The sequence below is a fragment of the Oncorhynchus mykiss genome, chromosome 28 (assembly GCF_057628025.1).
Source record: "Oncorhynchus mykiss isolate SJ-2025 chromosome 28, ASM5762802v1, whole genome shotgun sequence".
In the NCBI taxonomy this organism is placed as follows: domain Eukaryota; kingdom Metazoa; phylum Chordata; class Actinopteri; order Salmoniformes; family Salmonidae; genus Oncorhynchus; species Oncorhynchus mykiss.
Window position 1 is genome coordinate 37104030 of NC_143049.1, and position 14985 is coordinate 37119014.

A 14985-nucleotide genomic window follows, 5' to 3' on the forward strand; every position below is an offset into this window, starting at 1 on the left:
GAGGGTTTGGCCTGGGGTAGGCCGTCATTGTAAAATAAGAATTTGATCTTAATTGACATGTTAAATAAAAGTAAAACAATTATATCTTGTTGTTCACTCATGAGGGGTTGTCTGTAACGATGTGCGCTGAGAGTCGGGAAGCAAGTACAGGGAGTGAGTGTTTTTAATAAATAAACACAACATAATACAAAATAAGAAACACGAACAACGTACAGACATGACACAGAAACAGAAACAATAACTGCCTGAGGAAGGAACCAACGGGAGTGACATATATAGGGAAGGAACCAAAGGGAGGGACATATATAGGGAAGGAACCAAAGGGAGGGACATTTATAGGGAAGGAACCAAAGGGAGAGACATATATAGGGAAGGAACCAAAGGGAGTGACATATATAGGGAAGGAACCAAAGGGAGGGACATATATAGGGAAGGAACCAAAGGGAGTGACATATATAGGGAAGGAACCAAAGGGAGTGACATATATAGGGAAGGAACCAAAGGGAGTGACATATATAGGGAAGGAACCAAAGGGAGTGACATATATAGGGAAGGAACCAAAGGGAGGGACATATATAGGGAAGGAACCAAAGGGAGTGACATATATAGGGAAGGAACCAAAGGGAGTGACAGATATAGGGAAGGAACCAAAGGGAGTGACATATATAGGGAAGGAACCAAAGGGAGTGTCATATATAGGGAAGGAACCAAAGGGAGGGACATATATAGGGAAGGAACCAAAGGGAGAGACATATATAGGGAAGGAACCAAAGGGAGTGACATATATAGGGAAGGAACCAAAGGGAGTGACATATATAGGGAAGGAACCAAAGGGAGTGACATATATAGGGAAGGAACCAAAGGGAGGGACATATATAGGGAAGGAACCAAAGGGAGTGACATATATAGGGAAGGAACCAAAGGGAGTGACAGATATAGGGAAGGAACCAAAGGGAGTGACATATATAGGGAAGGAACCAAAGGGAGGGACATATATAGGGAAGGAACCAAAGGGAGGGACATATATAGGGAAGGAACCAAAGGGAGTGACATATATAGGGAAGGAACCAAAGGGAGTGACATATATAGGGAAGGAACCAAAGGGAGTGACATATATAGGGAAGGAACCAAAGGGAGGGACATATATAGGGAAGGAACCAAAGGGAGGGACATATATAGGGAAGGAACCAACGGGAGTGACATATATAGGGAAGGAACCAAAGGGAGAGACATATATAGGGAAGGAACCAAAGGGAGAGACATATATAGGGAAGGTAATCAGGGAAGAGATGGAGTCCAGGTGCGCGTAACGATGGTGACAGGTGGGTGCCATAGCGAGCAGCCTGGTGACCTAGAGGCCGGAGAGGGAGCACGCGTGACATTGTCTCATGGTCGATATGGTAAAGCCTTTAATATGGTTAGGGTCAGGACCCTGTGACCTGTCCAGGAAAAACCCTAACCCTACTTATAAGTGTTATATTATTATTTTGTTAGGGCTCTGACCTTTACCCTGGTCTGGTGACGTGACCCTAAGTGTGTAAATGATAGTGTGACAATTGACATTGCATATGTCATTATTATAACTGTTATATTATTATTTTGTTAGGGCCCTGACCTTTACCCTGGTCTGGTGACGCGACCCTAAGTGTGTAAATGATATTGTGACGATTGACATTGCATATGTCAATGATGTTCATATGTACAATGATGTTCATTGATATAATTTAAATCACTACCTAAAATAAAATGTGCATGATTGAAGAAAAAAAAAGTGACCTAATTTACCAATATTAAATTTGATCAAGACGAACAAACAATTTCTGTCCTTTTTTTGTTGCAGGTTATGCTTCTCAAAAGTCCTCTGTTGAGTCAGAAACAGAGTGAAAAGGGCTAAGGACTGCGTCACAATATACTGCCCTGACCTCGTGACCCCGCACGGAGCCATGAGTAACCCTAAGGATGCCAGCGACACCAATGTTGCCGCCAACACCAAGAACGCGGTCACGTCAGCCGTGAGTTTAAACTTTACATCGATACACATGAGTTATTCTAGGCCAGGGTTTCCCCCAACTCGGTCCTCAGTGACCCCAAGGGGTTCACGTTTTGGTTTTTGACCTAGCACACAGCTGACTTAAATAATCAACTAATCATCAAGCTTTGATAATTTGAATTAGCTGTATAATGGTAGGTCACAAAACAAAACATGCACCCCTTGTGTTTTTTTTACATTTATTTAACTAGACAAGTCAGTTAAGAACAAATTCTTATTTTCAATGACAGCCTAGGAACAGTGGGTTAACTGCCTGTTCAGGGGCAGAACGACAGAGTTGTACCTTGTCAGCTCGGGGATTTGAACTTGCAACCTTCCGGTTACTAGTCCAACACTCTAACCACTAGGCTACCCTGCCACCCCGGTTCTGAGGACAGAGTTTGGGAAACGGTGTTCTATACACACGCTTTAAACACACATTATTAGACACTTATTTATGTATTTATTTGTTGGTGTTTTACTTATTGGTCAGGTAATGCTTACATTGCACCAGTAGTACCTGCAAAGCCAATTTCATGCTCTATTACAAATGAATCAAAACTAAAAACCGTTTGTTGAGACAGTGCTGCTGTGTCGTGACCCCAACGAGTAAATGTGGTTGAAATGACATCATTACAACCATTATGACATTTCAATCAATTTTGCTCAGTTTTACCTGCTGGGGACATGAGCTAAACCCCACTAACTAACACCCAGTTTTGCCTGCTGGGGACATGAGCTAAACCCCACTAACTAAGACCCAGTTTTGCCTGCTGGGGACATGAGCTAAACCCCACTAACTAAGACCCAGTTTTGCCTGCTGGGGACATGAGCTAAACCCCACTAACTAAGACCCAGTTTTGCCTGCTGGGGACATGCACTAAACCCCACTATCTAAGACCCAGTTTTGCCTGCTGGGGACATGAGCTAAACCCCACTATCTAAGACCCAGTTTTGCCTGCTGGGGACATGAGCTAAACCCCACTATCTAAGACCCAGTTTTGCCTGCTGGGGACATGAGCTAAACCCCACTAACTAAGACCCAGTTTTGCCTGCTGGGGACATGAGCTAAACCCCACTAACTAAGACCCAGTTTTGCCTGCTGGGGACATGCACTAAACCCCACTATCTAAGACCCAGTTTTGCCTGCTGGGGACATGAGCTAAACCCCACTATCTAAGACCCAGTTTTGCCTGCTGGGGACATGAGCTAAACCCCACTATCTAAGACCCAGTTTTGCCTGCTGGGGACATGAGCTAAACCCCACTAACTAAGACCCAGTTTTGCCTGCTGGGGACATGAGCTAAACCCCACTAGCTAAGACCCAGTTTTGCCTGCTGGGGACATGAGCTAAACCCCACTATCTAAGACCCAGTTTTGCCTGCTGGGGACATGAGCTAAACCACTAAGACCCATGAAGTGTTTCGTTTTTTTTTCGCACTGTTGGCTAGTTCCTCTCAGACATGGGTGATATGTGGTGGTACGACGCCCACACGCCAGCATTCCTGCCTAGATTTACTTATTAATACCAGCTTTGACTTAACCCCAACGCTCATATCGGGGGTGGGAGGGAGTGCTTGTGGGTGGGCGGTTAAGGTGGTCGTGATGATGCTTGCGTGACTGGGAGTATGTGTGTGTGTGTGTTTGTCTGATGAAGGCAATTTCCTCCCCCTCTTGTCCGTTTTGATCTTTGAGGGCTGGTTGCTCTCGGTCAAACAATAGACGTTAATCTGAACAATTGCAGCCCAAAGAAACACCTTTCATTACTATGGCAACCTGACGGACCACACGCACCTGTCAATCACTGCTGGGGTTGGTGGGGCATTACCACTCACTGGCCTTTAGCAAGCTTTTGTTAACCATATTCTTCTCCCCAATTTCATGATTACGATCTTCTCTCCTCGCTGCAACTCCCCAACGGGCTCGGGAGAGGCGAAGGTTGAGTCATGCGTCCTCCGAAACATGACCCTGCCAAACCGCGCTCCTTAACACCCGCTCGCTTAACCCAGAAGCCAGCTGTACCACTGTGTCGGAGGAAACACCGTTCAACTGACAACCGAAGTCAGCCTGCAGGCGCCTGGCCTGCCACGAGGAGTCGCTAGAGCACGATGAGCCAAGTAAATCCCTCCCGGCCAAACGCTGGGCCAATTGTACGCCGCCCTATGGGACGGCCGGTCACGGCCGGTAATGACAGAGGCTGTAGTGGCGCCGCAACACTGCAATGCAGCGCCTTAGACCGCTGCGCCACTCGGGAGGCCAGAATTGAACTTTCAGAGGCTGTGTGGAATACACTGAGTATATCAAACTTTAGGAACACCTTCCTGATATTGAGTTGCACCCCCTTTTTGCTCTCAGAACAGCCTGAATTCTTCGGGGCATGGACTCCACAAGGTGTCGAAAGCGTTCCACAGGGATGCTGGCCTATTTTTACTCCAATGCTTCCCACAATTGTGTCAAGTTGGCTGGATGTCTTTTGAGTGGTGGACCATTCATGATACACACGGGAAACTGTTGAGCGTGAAAAACCCAGCAGCGTTGCAGTTCTTTAAAAAAAAATCAAATATTTACCCCTTTTTCATGGTATCCAATTGCTAGTTACAGTCTTGTTGCATTGCTGCAACTCCCGTACGGACTCGGGAGAGGTGAAGGTCGAGAGCCATGCGTCCTCCGAAACACAACCCAACAAAGCCACACTGCTTCTTGAGACATTGCCTACTTAGCCCAGAAGTCAGCCGCACCAGTGTGTCGGAGGAAACACCGTACACCTGGCGACCGTGTCAGCATGCACTGCGCCTAGCCCGCCACAGGAGTCGCTAGTACGCAGTGGGACAAGGACATCCCTGCCGGCCAAGCCCTCCTCTAACCCGGACGACACTGGACCAATTGTGCGCCGCGAAACCATGAGTTTCCCGGTTGCAGCCGGCTGCGACACCCAAAATGGACGCGACACCCAAAATCTCTAGTGGCACAGCTAGCACTGCGACGCAGTGCATTAGACCACTGCGCCACTCAGGAGGCCCAGCGTTGCAGTGCTTGACAGACCGGTGTGCCTGTCACCTACTACCATACCCCATTCAAAGGAACTTAAATATTTTGTCTTGCCCATTCACCCTCTGAATGGCACACATACTTAATCCATGTCTCAATTGTTTCAAGGCTTTAAAAAATCCTTATTTAACCCGTCTCCTTCCCTTCCTCTACCCTGATTGACGTGGATTTAACAAGTGACATCAATATGGGATCATATCGTTCACCTGGATTCACCTGGTCAGTCTCTGTCATACTCTGTATATTGACTCATGTATTCATTAAGTCAAGTCACAATGTCATCCTACCAACAGTAGCCTCTATGCATACTGATTCTACAGCCAGCAGAATACCTCACAGAGTATCTCATTAACTTAAAAAAAAAATGTTTTAATGTGTATGTCAGTGTGAATTTTTTTTATTGTGTGTAAAATTACAAAATAATTAAATGCTAGAGCTTTTCCAGAGCTCTAGTAATTTCACCAATGTTGTCGTTCACTCACTGTCCGTGAGTTACACATTAGCCAGGCTTAATTTCAGTGTTGGTACTTGACTGGGAATGACAGTATTACCATAAATCTATTTTGCTTTATGTTCCTTGTGAGGTGTATGTTTGATTGAGAGTCACAGTTTGTTTGTTTAGTGTGTGTGTGTGTGTGTGTGTGTGTGTGTGTGTGTGTGTGTGTGTGTGTGTGTGTGTGTGTGTGTGTGTGTGTGTGTGTGTGTGTGTGTGTGTGTGTGCGCGTGTGTGTGCTCTGCATGCGTAGAACCTCAAGGCGGCCTGGTAATCTGCACAGAGATTATATGCAAGTCCCAAATGCCACCCTATTCCCTATATAGTGCACTACCTTTAACTAGAGCCCAATGGGCACTGGACAAAAGTACTGTACTATAGAGGGAAAAGGGTGCCTTTTGGGACGCCGGCTATGAATCTTATACGGGGGTCATTATGTCACCGGACAAGGTCTACTTCCTGTCTGGACGGACTACTCTTGCCATGTGACCAGAGGCTTTCCAAAAAACTGCCCAAACGTAGCTTTCCGCTGCTATTTTAGATTGCCTTTTTTGTTGTAATGCTCGTCATGAGCAGCTAGCGTCCTTTCGCTACGTGACTGTGACAGATAGCTGACGCTACATGGACTTCCTGCTTGAAATCAAGGTGAGTGCCCTGGGAGCTGTTCCAGACAGCTGGATCAATGAGTTACCGGGTAACTGTTCAAAATTACTAATAACTTAATATTTTTTTAAATATATAGACCAAAAAATGTACAAGGTATAATTGAATCGACAACCAATATCCAAATATAGCTTTCTTAATCAACCAGAAAATTAAGATGTATAACCCACAGGACACACACTGGTTGAATCAATGTTGTTTCCACGTCAGTTCAATTAAGTGACGTTGAACCAACGTGGAAAAAACGTTGAATTGACGTCTGAGCCCAGTGGGATGTGGCTGTTTATCAAAGTTCGCTGACTAGCTTAATAATTCTATGGATGTAGCCATCGGGGTGAACAACATTGACAGAGGCATCAATAACAGTGTTCTTTCATTAAATGATTTGACTGAAACAGTTTAATAAGTAATTTCTACAAATGATTGAATGGACTTGGTACACCATCAATACCATGCATATGGGGGGGGGGGGGGGGGGGGGAGTTTTGGCAAGAAAATCACCTTGAAGAGCTTCATATTTTATATTCAACATAGTTTTGATTTCATTCTATTAAATTATTTCATCACAGCACAATTATGTATTTGTCCAGACAGGCTGTACTGAGCCAGCAGTGTGATGCCAAATCCCTTCACTTTTTGATAACTGTTTTTACAAAACATTGATTTGCTGTTTCCAGTGAAAAATGTTGTTTCCAACCTTTAAAGCTCATACACAGTGGTATAATCACTAAGGACTGTAGTTTTGTGAGACTCAAGGTCTCCCCCCCCCCCCCCCACTACAAATGGATAACTGGATAACATACTGTAACTGGGCAAAACTGAACGTTTGTTTACAGCAACCTTCAAGATCTTCACACATTCACATTCATCTCAATCACGACCCAGCTAATATCACTCAATCACTGTGAACAACACAGTAAAGAGAAAGCATAATAAGTGTATCAGGATAGTTGAACGTGAAGATTACCACAACCCTTCTCAATCAAAAAGGGTTTTAGTACCCATTTATGTGGTTAACATTGTGTTCCAAAAAAGTGATAACCCGGGAATTGAAATAACATCACGGATTGGACCCCACCACCGCAGGGGGAGAAAAAGGCCACGGAAGGTTCAGACGCAGTTACATAACACCACAGCAGACTCTTAACCACCTGGTTTCCCAACGCAGCGGGTCAAACCAAATGTCTCTGCCTTTGGTGGGAAAATGAACAGCAACACAGCCAGTAGCTGTTGACTATGGTTTTGATTCATAGGTACATTAGGTATCTGGGGGGTGGGCGGGGGTGGGGGTGGGGGTGGGGGTGGGGGGGCAGGTAGCCTACTAGTTAGAGCATTGGGCCAGTAACATAAAGGTTGCTGGATCGAATGCCTGAGCTGACAAGTTCTGTCAAAAAAAAATCTGTCATTCTGTCCCTGAACAAGGCAGTTCACCCACTGTTCCCCCAGTAGACTGTCATTGTAAATAAGAATTTGTTCTTAACGGACTTGCCTAGTTAAATAAAGGTTAAATAAAAAAAAATATGCATGTATTCACTAAGATACGAGTTGGGACAACTGTGGGTTACAATATACAACCAATGATGTAGATGCCAGCCAACCAACGAAATCAAACATATCAAGTTATCACGTAACTGTAGTAGCAGTGCCTGCCTTCCATAAAGGATGGACTATCTATAATACAGAGGCAATTCAATAGCAGGTCTCAGGAGGCCATTCCATTTCTGTGCAGGCACTGGTCAGATGATGCTAAATGTAACGCTACACAGCCATTCGAGCTAACGTAGGCTAATGCGATTAGCATGAGGTTGTAAGTAACAAGAAAATCTCCCAGGACATAGACATATCGGATAGTGTCAGAAAGCTTAAATTCTTGTTAATCTAACTGCACTGTCCAATTTACAGTAGCTATTACAGTGAAATAATGCCATGCTGTTGTTTGAGGAGAGTGCACAAATTTGAACATGAAAAGTTATTCATAAACAAACTAGGCACATTTGGGCAGTCTCGATACACATTTTTTTAACAGAATGCAATGGTACATAGGATCAGTCTAAAGCTTTGCACATACACTGCTGTCATCTAGTGGCCAAAATCTGAATTGCAACTGGGCTGAAACAATACATTATTGCCTTTCTCTTGCATTTCAAAGATGACGGTACAAAAAAATACAAAATAACATTTTGTTTTGTATTATCTTTTACCAGATCTATTGTGTTATATTCTCTTACATTCCCTTCACATTTACACAAACTTCAAAGTGTTTCCTTTCAAGAAAATGCATATCCTTGCTTCAGGTCCTGAGCTACAGGCAGTTAGATTTGGGTATGTCATTTTAGGCGAAAATTGAAAAAATGGGGCAGATCCAGCTAATATCATATTTACTTAACTGTAGAAGACTAGTCCATGTCAGCTAATATCATATCTACTTAACTGTAGAAGACTAGTCCATATCAGCTAATAGCATATTTACTTAACTGTAGAAGACTAGTCCATGTCAGCTAATATAATATCTACTTAGCTGTAGAAGACTAGTCCATGTCAGCTAATATCATATCTACTTAACTGTAGAAGACTAGTCCATATCAGCTAATAGCATATTTACTTAACTGTATAAGACTAGTTCATATCAGCTAATATCATATCTACTTAACTGTATAAGACTAGTTCATATCAGCTAATATCATATCTACTTAACTGTAGAAGACTAGTCCATATCAGCTAATATCATATCTACTTAACTGTAGAGGACTAGTCCATATCAGCTAATATCATATCTACTTAACTGTATAAGACTAGTTCATATCAGCTAATATCATATCTACTTAACTGTAGAAGACTAGTCCATATCAGCTAATATCATATCTACTTAACTGTAGAGGACTAGTCCATATCAGCTAATATCATATCTACTTAACTGTAGAAGACTAGTCCATATCAGCTAATATCATATCTACTTAACTGTAGAAGACTAGTCCATATCAGCTAATATCATATCTACTTAACTGTAGAAGACTAGTCCATATCAGCTAATATCATATTTACTTAACTGTAGAAGACTAGTCCATGTCAGCTAATATAATATCTACTTAGCTGTAGAAGACTAGTCCATGTCAGCTAATATCATATCTACTTAACTGTAGAAGACTAGTCCATATCAGCTAATAGCATATTTACTTAACTGTATAAGACTAGTTCATATCAGCTAATATCATATCTACTTAACTGTATAAGACTAGTCCATATCAGCTAATATCATATCTACTTAACTGTAGAGGACTAGTCCATATCAGCTAATATCATATCTACTTAACTGTATAAGACTAGTTCATATCAGCTAATATCATATCTACTTAACTGTATAAGACTAGTTCATATCAGCTAATATCATATCTACTTAACTGTAGAAGACTAGTCCATATCAGCTAATATCATATCTACTTAACTGTAGAAGACTAGTCCATATCAGCTAATATCATATCTACTTAACTGTATAAGACTAGTCCATATCAGCTAATATCATATCTACTTAACTGTATAAGACTAGTCCATATCAGCTAATATCATATCTACTTAACTGTATAAGACTAGTCCATATCAGCTAATATCATATCTACTTAACTGTATAAGACTAGTCCATATCAGCTAATATCATATCTACTTAACTGTATAAGACTAGTCCATATCAGCTAATATCATATCTACTTAACTGTAGAAGACTAGTCCATATCAGCTAATATCATATCTACTTAACTGTAGAAGACTAGTCCATATCAGCTAATATCATATCTACTTAACTGTAGAGGACTAGTCCATATCAGCTAATAGCATATCTACTTAACTGTAGAAGACTAGTCCATATCAGCTAATATCATATCTACTTAACCAACAGTGCAGGTCAAGAAGAATAAAACATTTACCGTGTAGACTAAAATAAAAAGTCATAATAAAAACACAATAAGAATAACAATAACGAGGCTCTATACAGTGTGCGGGGGTACAGGCTAGTTGAGGTAATCTGTACATGTAGGTGAGGGCGAAGTGACCAATCATAGGTAACAAACAGCGAGTAGCAGCAGTGTATAAACGGGATGTGTTGGCTCCATTAAAAAAATAAAAGTGGTAGTCAACTTACAGACTGCGGCTTTAAATTGAACCCCAAATAGTGTTCAAATGTTTTTCTCATAGATATTGCATGTAAAAAGAAGGTGTAGGTGAGGTGGGTGACTTTCAAGAGTAGAGTACAAATGATCAAGCAAAACAAGAAATGAATCCGTGAGCTCATATTCAAGAGGTATTTAAGAGGTTGTTTAGGCAAGAGCTATAATGGCCTCTATTGGAGTCAGGTGTTACTGATTAAATTAAATGAGACACATTAGTGTGTGTGTGTGTGTGTGTGTGTGCGTGCGTGTGAATATGCACTGTGATGACTGATTTTTAATCATTCTTGAGACACTTTTTCTACGTGTGTGCTGTAGTATATTTGTACGATATTAAGATATTTACCCAAGTAGCACTAGTAATTAGGTCTTGTATGATTTGGATTGTTCACTTTTGTGACCTTTTCATAAAATGTACCTGTAGTATCACTCAGCTGTTTTAAGATTCCCCCTGATGCAAGCATCTGAAATGATATTGCAAATGGAAATTTCAAGCTCTGATCAGATGAAAAATGTGACTGTGTCGTCCCGTCCCTGAGGAGCTGTGTCATGAAACAAGATGGCTGCTTAATAGGGGACCTGAGGTTAATCCTTTGTGACGTGAAAAAGTTTATTGTTGTGAGGATGTGGTCTGTTTATTTATCTTAGGACTCACTGCTCAGAGAGGGCATTGCTGAATCACAGGGAACAACTTTTACTTTCACTCACTGAGTATCTGCCCGAAGGCTGACATACTGTGTGTAGCTATGCTAGCATTAGCTCAATGGTACCATACCTTTGCATTTGTGATTGTGGCTCTGGTTAGCATTAATATTACGATAACCAACCCATGCATTTTGGATATTTGTTTCTCTCCTATAGATTGTGCTATGAGTTTGAGACTATGTTTGACTAAGTCAAATTCGTATTAGCATAGATTGTGGCCTATTTAATTGAGTTTTTTTTTTTGTCCTGTATTTATTTGTTGTTTTATTTTAAACCCTTATGAAGGTAAAATGTCTAAACAACACCAACCTAAGTAACAAAAGGTTGCAGGCTTGAGCTCAAACTAAGTGAACCAATGTCCCCTTGACTTTTCCCTTCCTTTTATCTAACCTTGTAGCCTTACCACAAAGAGACAAAACCTCAGAGACACTACTGTTTATGTAGCCATGGGGGTTACGTTAACCCGAAAGGAGGCCAGCCCTGGGCCTGTATTCATAACGTTCTTCAAAGTAGCTGATCTAGGATCAGGTACCCTCTGTCCATGTAATATTATTTATTATGATCTAACAGGCAAAAACTCCTACTCCTGCGAATATGAACCCTGGCATCGGCGTGGGGCAATATTTCCCCTGCTACCCAGAGATGGGCCTCCTCTGAAAACAAACTCTGTTGGATGGACAGAAAGCACGCGAGCCACCAGTGAATCCTTGTGATAACATCCCCTAAATTCCATCCTTATGGATTTCATCCCACAGGCAGCAGGGGGCTGTAGCCTCCACCCTCAGCCCCGTTGTCAGAACATAAGTCAGTTTACTGTTCGTGGGGGTGATCTGGTTCAGTTTCATAGCATTTCAAATTGTTTATTTGAATAGGGACAGATACAATTAAAACATTGACACATTGAATATACAAACAGACGGAGATGCATTGCATCATGACCCTTTAAGCATATGCTAATTTGCAGTGCTGTCTCTAAGATGAGAATGATAGGTTTGTATCTGGTCATCACTGGTTTTTTTTAATGTTTTTTTTTAATGGAAATACTTAGTCTCATAATGATGCGGTTGACAGTTGGGGTTGACTTGTTAAGATCTTGATATTGTTTACAGGTTGGAAGTACAGTGCTTGGTTACAGCCTATGAATTTTATACATATTATTTTAGTAGAGGGCAACATTTAAAAACACATTTTTATTTAACTAGGCAAGTCAGTGGCAGTATTTGTTGTTTTGTTACCACTTTACCTGCATTTTTTTTTCTTTTCCTTTTTTTAAAAAACTTTGATTTAACTAGGCAAGTCAGTCAAAAACTTCTTCAGGATTGGTGGGTCCCCTGCGGGACGGTTGAGCTAACGTAGGCTAATGTGATTAGCATGAGTTTGTAAGTAACAAGAACATTTCCCAGGACATAGACATATCTGATATTGGCAGAAAGCTTAAAATCTTGTTAATCTAACTGCACTGTCCAATTTACAGTAGCTATTACAGTGAAATAATACCATGCTATTGTTTGAGGAGAGTACACCGTTTTGAACATGAAAAGTTATTAATAAACATATTAGGCACATTTGGGCAGTCTTGATACAACATTTTGAACAGAAATGCAATGGTTCATTGGATCAGGCTAAAACTTTGCACATAGACGGCTACCATCTAGTGGCCAATATCTAAATTGCACATGGGCTGGAATAATACATTACGGCCTTTCTCTTGCATTTCAAAGATGATTTTACAAAAAAAATACAAAAAGGTTGTTTTTTTCTATCTATTATCTTTTACCAGATCTAATGTGTTATATTCTCCTACATTCCTTTCACATCTACACAAACTTCAAATTGTTTCATTTCAAATGGTACCAAGAAAATGCATATCCTTGCTTCAAGGCCTGAGCTACAGGCAGTTAGATTTGGGTATGTCATTTTTGGTGAAAATTGAAAAAACAAATATATACAGGTATATATATATATATATTGCAATGAAATGCAGTACTTGAAGAAGTATCAAGTCAGTCACCTGGCATGTACCAGTGACTTTGTCTCCCCCTAGTGGTGTCTATGATGCCATGCACTTTGCACTTCCTTGTCTACCAATCATATCCTCTAGTCTTCAAACTGAATTCTGCACCTCGAAGTTCCACTGAAATGTTTTCATGGTTCCCCTCTAATCAGGGACTGATTTATACCTGGGACAGCAGGTGTGCGCAATTAATTATCAGGTAGAACAGAAAAACAGCAGGCTTCAGACCTCGTACGGTCTTGAATACCCCGGCTCTATAGCATAGCACATGAGCTGTTTAATGACAATGCACATTTACTGTTAGCAATTATACTATTGACATGCCTTTTCTTGAATGTCATAACAAAAAGTTGCTCTAGATGTAATGTAATGTAATTGTAAATCCGTTGTGAAATCATCACTAACCTATTTCCACCCATACCCTCCTCCCCCCGCCGCCGCTAGCCGGTCCAGCCGCCGCCCTCTCCTCGGCGGATTGACGATGACGAGGACGAAGAGCGGGACCTGAACAAGACCCTGGGAGTGCAGCGGTTCCAGCAGATCCTCCACCCGCCGGCCCGTGGACCACCAGAGAAGCACCGGGCCTATAACGAGGAGGACTTTGAGTGTGAGCCGCCCACCCAGCCAGCCAGCCAGCCACCCACAGCTGATTTAGCCTAGTTACCTCTTATATCTATTCAATCACTGTTTCATGCAGTGACCATATGGGGCTATGTAATTACATTGTGTTTGGAAATAACCTGTATTGACAGAGACAAATGTGGCAAATGTGTGTTCGCTTAATATGCATATCCCTGCCAGTTAAATACCAGAGGACTTGGATAGGGAGCCATCTTCTCTATGGTAAAATCAGATCAAATCAAAAATGTATTTATCACATGCGCCGAATACAACTGGTGTACTGTAGACCTCAACTGGTGTACTGTAGACCTCAACTGGTGTACTGTAGACCTCAACTGGTGTACTGTAGACCTCAACTGGTGTACTGTAGACCTCAACTGGTGTACTGTAGACCTCAACTGGTGTACTGTAGACCTCAACTGGTGTACTGTAGACCTCAACTGGTGTACTGTAGACCTCAACTGGTGTACTGTAGACCTCAACTGGTGTACTGTAGACCTGAAATGCAACTTACAAGCCCTTAACCAACAATGCTGTTTAAGAAATAACAAACGTTTACTCCAGTTATTCTCCTGACCCTGTGGAAATGACCACACTACTGTAGGTTCTGTTTCGCTTTACTTCCTTGTTTACGTTTGACATCAGTCATATCAATCAATGTCTCCAGACCACCGCCACTCCTCTCATCACATCCACCACCCGCTGTCCAAACTTCCCCCGGAGGGGAAGAAGAAGAAGAGCAACAAGAGGAAGAAGGGAACGGGACGGAGAAGGGGATCCGGGGCCGGAGGAGCTCCCACCATAGAGGAGGACGAGGAGGAAGAGGAGGCGGAGGAAGAGTCCTACAGCCAGTACGATGGAGAGGGAGGGCAGACCACCACACCTGATACAGACATGGACACACACAACGAGGATGTGCAGGTGGAGTCACAAGCTTATAATGGTTTATACAGTACAAAGGGTATACACACCATACATACTGAACACACACACACACACTATAAGACACACACAAACACACACACACTATAAGACACACGCACACACACAAACGCTATAAGACACACAGACACAAACACACACACACACACACACACACACACACACACACACACACACACACACACACACACACACACACACACACACACACACTCACACACACACACTATAAGACACGCACACAGACACTCACACAGACACTCACACACCCACTATAAGACACACACGCACACACACGCACACACTGTAAGAC

General features: G+C 42.1%; 1 protein-coding gene across 3 annotated transcripts in view; it reads left to right on the forward strand.

Annotated features, from left to right (window-relative positions):
• The window catches only part of LOC110509101 (anion exchange protein 2), a 77471-nt gene that overhangs the window by 31840 nt on the left and 30646 nt on the right, over positions 1–14985 (forward strand). For all 3 annotated transcript variants that reach the window (XM_036966169.2, XM_036966168.2, XM_090225225.1), the window contains exons 2-4: positions 1841–2012; positions 13554–13716; positions 14398–14651. In XM_036966169.2, the coding sequence (XP_036822064.1) occupies positions 1944–2012; positions 13554–13716; positions 14398–14651 (486 nt within the window). In that variant the 5' untranslated portion in view covers positions 1841–1943. The remainder of the gene's footprint in view (positions 1–1840; positions 2013–13553; positions 13717–14397; positions 14652–14985) is intronic.